At 64.2% G+C, this 3,709-nt stretch overlaps 2 protein-coding genes across 3 annotated transcripts in view; both read right to left on the bottom strand.

The window, feature by feature from the left end:
• Positions 1-1,195, bottom strand: part of SHISA7 (shisa family member 7) — a 14,919-nt gene extending 13,724 nt beyond the window's left edge. The window contains 4 exon segments of the mRNA XM_010848686.1: positions 126-274; positions 346-533; positions 684-810; positions 1,111-1,195. Of these exon segments, the coding sequence (XP_010846988.1) occupies positions 126-274; positions 346-533; positions 684-810; positions 1,111-1,195 (549 nt within the window).
• ISOC2 (isochorismatase domain containing 2) overlaps positions 1,047-3,709 on the bottom strand; it is a 6,492-nt gene continuing 3,829 nt past the window's right edge. Inside the window, exons 1-4 of one of the 2 annotated variants that reach the window (XM_010848610.1) lie at positions 3,574-3,706; positions 3,243-3,313; positions 2,985-3,102; positions 1,047-1,448 (exon numbers count right to left, since the gene is read on the bottom strand). In XM_010848610.1, coding sequence (XP_010846912.1) covers positions 1,368-1,448; positions 2,985-3,102; positions 3,243-3,313; positions 3,574-3,663 — 360 coding nt within the window. In that variant the 5' untranslated portion in view covers positions 3,664-3,706 and the 3' untranslated portion in view covers positions 1,047-1,367. Of the gene's footprint in view, positions 1,449-2,984; positions 3,103-3,242; positions 3,358-3,573; positions 3,707-3,709 lie in introns of those variants that run through there. The other variant, XM_010848618.1, reaches the window with a different exon arrangement.

The following is a 3,709-nucleotide window of genomic DNA, read 5'->3' as shown; positions in this document are numbered from 1 at the left end:
GGTGGGGGGGCGCTGCGACGGGAGCTGTGTGTTCCCAGCGCAAAATAGACTCCTGTTGCCATGGCGACGCGAGCGCGGCCTCCGAGACGCGAGGCTTCAGGCTGGGGGGTGAGGAGGGGGGACACCTGGATCCGGAAGGCGGGGGCCGGGGGTGCTGGCTCCCGGTCCCAGGGGTTCCTGGAGGAGGGGGAAGCAGGGACTCGTAGGTCCCTGTAGAGAGAGGCCCCTGGGCGCTCTGACGCGGGGTCCGGTGACCGGGCCTTCTGAGCCAGGTCTGGGATCCAGGAACGGGGAGGGGGGGTGCTCTGATTCCCCAGTGGGGGCGGTCTGGCTGAGAGCTCTGACGCTTGGGTCCCTGGGGGACTCGGATTGCCTTCTTGGGCCCCCAAAGGTTACGGGATGGGGGTGGGGGAGCCTGACAATCTAAAAGGGCTGAGCGGCCCTGACTGGGGGTCTCGTTGAGTCCCGACTCCCAGATTTCCAAGGGGGCTGTAGAATTCTGAGAGCCCCCATGCGGATCCTCGGGCTCCTGTCTTAGGGGAACAGGGACCACTCAGATGAAGCTATCTGTCCTTCCCATCCATCCGTCCATCCATTCAACCGCATGCCTGTCTCTTCCTCCGCGTCCCCAAGTCCCTCCTGCCTCAGTTTCCCCCTCCGCACCGGGGTGCGGCCGCGCTCACCTCACTTTCCGGATGCGGGACCCTGGGGGAGTCGGGGGGGTGGCGGCGACGTGGGGGGCCGGCCGGAGGAGGCAGAGCGACCGCGTGTCTGCGAGCCAACCCGGTTGGGCGTGTGCGCGCGCGCTGCCTGGGGGGCGGCCGGCAGCGTGTCGGGGACCCGGGCCGGCAGTCCCTTTGCGGGCAGATGCGCGCCGGCTGCGGTGCAGATGTGAGTGGCCGCCCTCGCCTTTGCCTCGCGCCGCCGGCTCGGAGTTGAGCGGAGGCACCACCCCCTCCCCACCTGCGGGGGACCCCTCTTCCCCTGCCGCCCGCGGGCCCCGGTCGCCCCCGGGACACCCCCCAGCCCAAGAATGGTTCGGCCCACAGTCACATCAGTGTTTATTCTCCGTGAGCTGGTCCCCACAGACTGTGACGCCCTCCCCCTCACCGCCCCTTGGAGTGGCCTGGGGCCGAGCCCCGCCTCCAGCCCGGCTCGACCAACCCTCGCCCAGCTCCGGGAGCTTCATTTGCATTTCCGGGAGGTGAGGCCCAATGGGAAGGCGGCACCCACCGCCCTCCCGAGGGGGCGGTTCTCCCGGTGGACTGCACCACTCTCGGGACCCGGCGACGGGGGGAGAAAGCGCGCCTGCCAGAGTCCCGAGGACAGGAGAAGAGGGTGTCTCCGCACAGCGCAGGGTGGCGAGGTCAGCGGAAGAGGGGGTTCTGGTCTTGGAAAAGGCCCAGCAGCCCGCTGTCGGGGCTGGGCTCCTTGACGAGCTTCTGGATCTGTAGGGGGAGTCAGGAGTCAGGGGTTTCCGTCTCCACAACAGATCATTTTCATCTCCCTCGCCGCACCGCCCGCCCCTCCCCCAACCCCCGGGCAGTAACTGGCCAAACTAACCGCCCCCTCCCCTCAAGACTTTTGCTGGTGGTCTCCCTTTCACCACAGCTACCAGGGTTAATGCCTGATTATCTGTCACCTGGGCCCACCTTACCGGCTTCGACCACTGAGGGTGACTGACTGTCCTGGGGCTTCCTGTGTACACCTACTTCTTAAGTAATCTCCCCTCAACTCTCAGGTCCAGCCCACGCCTTGTGCCTCAACTCTGGAGGCACTTATGCAACTGCCTCTTAGATGCTGGTGGTCATTTGACCTTCCACCCCCTCCCCCATCAGTGCACAGCCTGAACGGCTGTGCTCAACCTCTCTGGGCTGCCTTTTCATGGACTGCACCCACCAGCAAGTCTTCTCATGCTAACCTACAGAAATTACAAAATGAAAGTGAGCCAGGCCTGTAACTCTGCTGCCTCCACCCTCGTTTCCCTCCTTCCTACCCCATGTCCATTAGCTGCCCAACGCCACACACAGATCTGACAGTGTCCAGATCCCCGGTGCAACTGCACCAGAATCTTTGGGAAGACTCCACTCTGGCTTCTCCCAGCCCCCCGCCCCTCCTGCACCCTGAGTTCACCGTGCCCTTCTGTGGTTCCTTGAATAAGTCAAGCTTAGTCCCACGTCCAGGCTTCTGCCCTAGCTGTCCACTCTGCCAAGACTGCTTTTCGGATGACCGGTTGCTCACCGCCCCCACTTCAGGTCTTCGCTTTAAGGCCACCCCCAGGAGGGGCCTCCGTGCTGCGGGCCCCCATCTCATCTCTCACACACCCCACAGATTCCCTCCCCAGCTCCTGGCCCCCATGTGAAACTGAATACAGATTGTCTTTTTCTGCGATTGTTCCTGGACCTGCCACACTGGCTGGCACACAGTAGGTGCTCAGTAAATGCTCAACAGACCTGATCTAAGAGGAGGAGAAGGGGCAGATCTCAGAGGACTGGGACATTGGCATATTCCGTTACCCTAAGGGCCAAGGTGCGAAGCCGTGGCTACCCAGTCAGACCTGGGTACTGGGAAGGCCACTTGGGTGGTGGCTGTGGAGGCTGGACCTGGGTATCACAGACTGGAGGAGGAGGAGGAGGAGGGGTGCTGGGGAAGGGCCGGGTGGAGCTGTTGACAGGGTCCCCGTGGCTCCCTTCCATCTCCACCTCGCTCTAAAGTCCCCTTCTTCCGGGAGGCCTCTGGACCACCCTCAGCAACCCGTCCTGGCACACCTGGCCCTCCCCTGCTTTCTCTCTCTCTCTCTCTACAGCCCTCAGGGCCAGCCGGCTTCTCCCCTCCGGCTTGTATGGTGTTGACCCGCAGTCTCCCCTGGGGGCGGCAGCCTGCTGTGTTCCCGGATGTATTCTGCCGCTGTACTGTGGGCGCTGAAAAGGCATTTGCTGTTTGTGTGGGAGAAGGGGGAGGTCGGGTGTGGGGGGGTCCAGTACCTCCTTGAACTGAGGGTGGGTGGCGTCGCCCACGAGCTGAAAAATGAGCCCCTCGCTGGTGGAGAGGAAGGCACCGCTCTGGCGCAACCGCGACAACGCCACCAGCCGGTCCACCTGGCTGAGGGGGTGGGAGAGAGGGTGTCTCGGTCCCTACCCCACGCCCAGACAGCCGGTGAACTCAGCAAGGATCCACCCCCGGGTTCTCCCTGGGTGCCCCAAACCCAACCCACACGCACCTCACCCCTGAGAAGAGCTCACCTCCGGGAGGTACAGGCGTCCACCACCACGTGGACCTGCAGCCCGCGATCCAGGAGGTCCAGGGCCGTTTGCTGGGGGCGGAGAGAGGTCAGGACCACCCCAGCCAGGAATGACGGGGGCCAGGGTGGGGCTGAGGGCGGATCAGGGCAGGAGGGGTGCGGATTAGAGCGGTATGCTTGGTAGGACAAAAGCCCAGGGATCCTGAGTGGAGTTGAAGGTCCCAGGTCAGGAGGGGAGCCACGGGTCAGGAAGCAGTGTCCAGGGTTCTGGGTTTTCAGGTTGGGGAGGTCCCAGGTGGAAAGGAGGTCCCAAGGGTCAGTGGGGGTCTCACCAAGATGCAGGCTTGTGTTTCCACGCCACAGAGGAGCACAGAGCGCAGCTGGGGCCGTGCGTCCAGCTCCTGCTGCACCGCAGGCACCATGCTGAAGCAGGTCTTGGAGTATGGCTGGGGGGCCCGGGGGGCCCGC

The sequence above is a fragment of the Bison bison genome, unplaced genomic scaffold (genome assembly GCF_000754665.1).
Source record: "Bison bison bison isolate TAMUID 2011002044 unplaced genomic scaffold, Bison_UMD1.0 scf7180017850463, whole genome shotgun sequence".
Lineage (NCBI taxonomy): Eukaryota > Metazoa > Chordata > Mammalia > Artiodactyla > Bovidae > Bison > Bison bison.
This window is presented reverse-complemented; position numbering and strand designations above follow the sequence as displayed.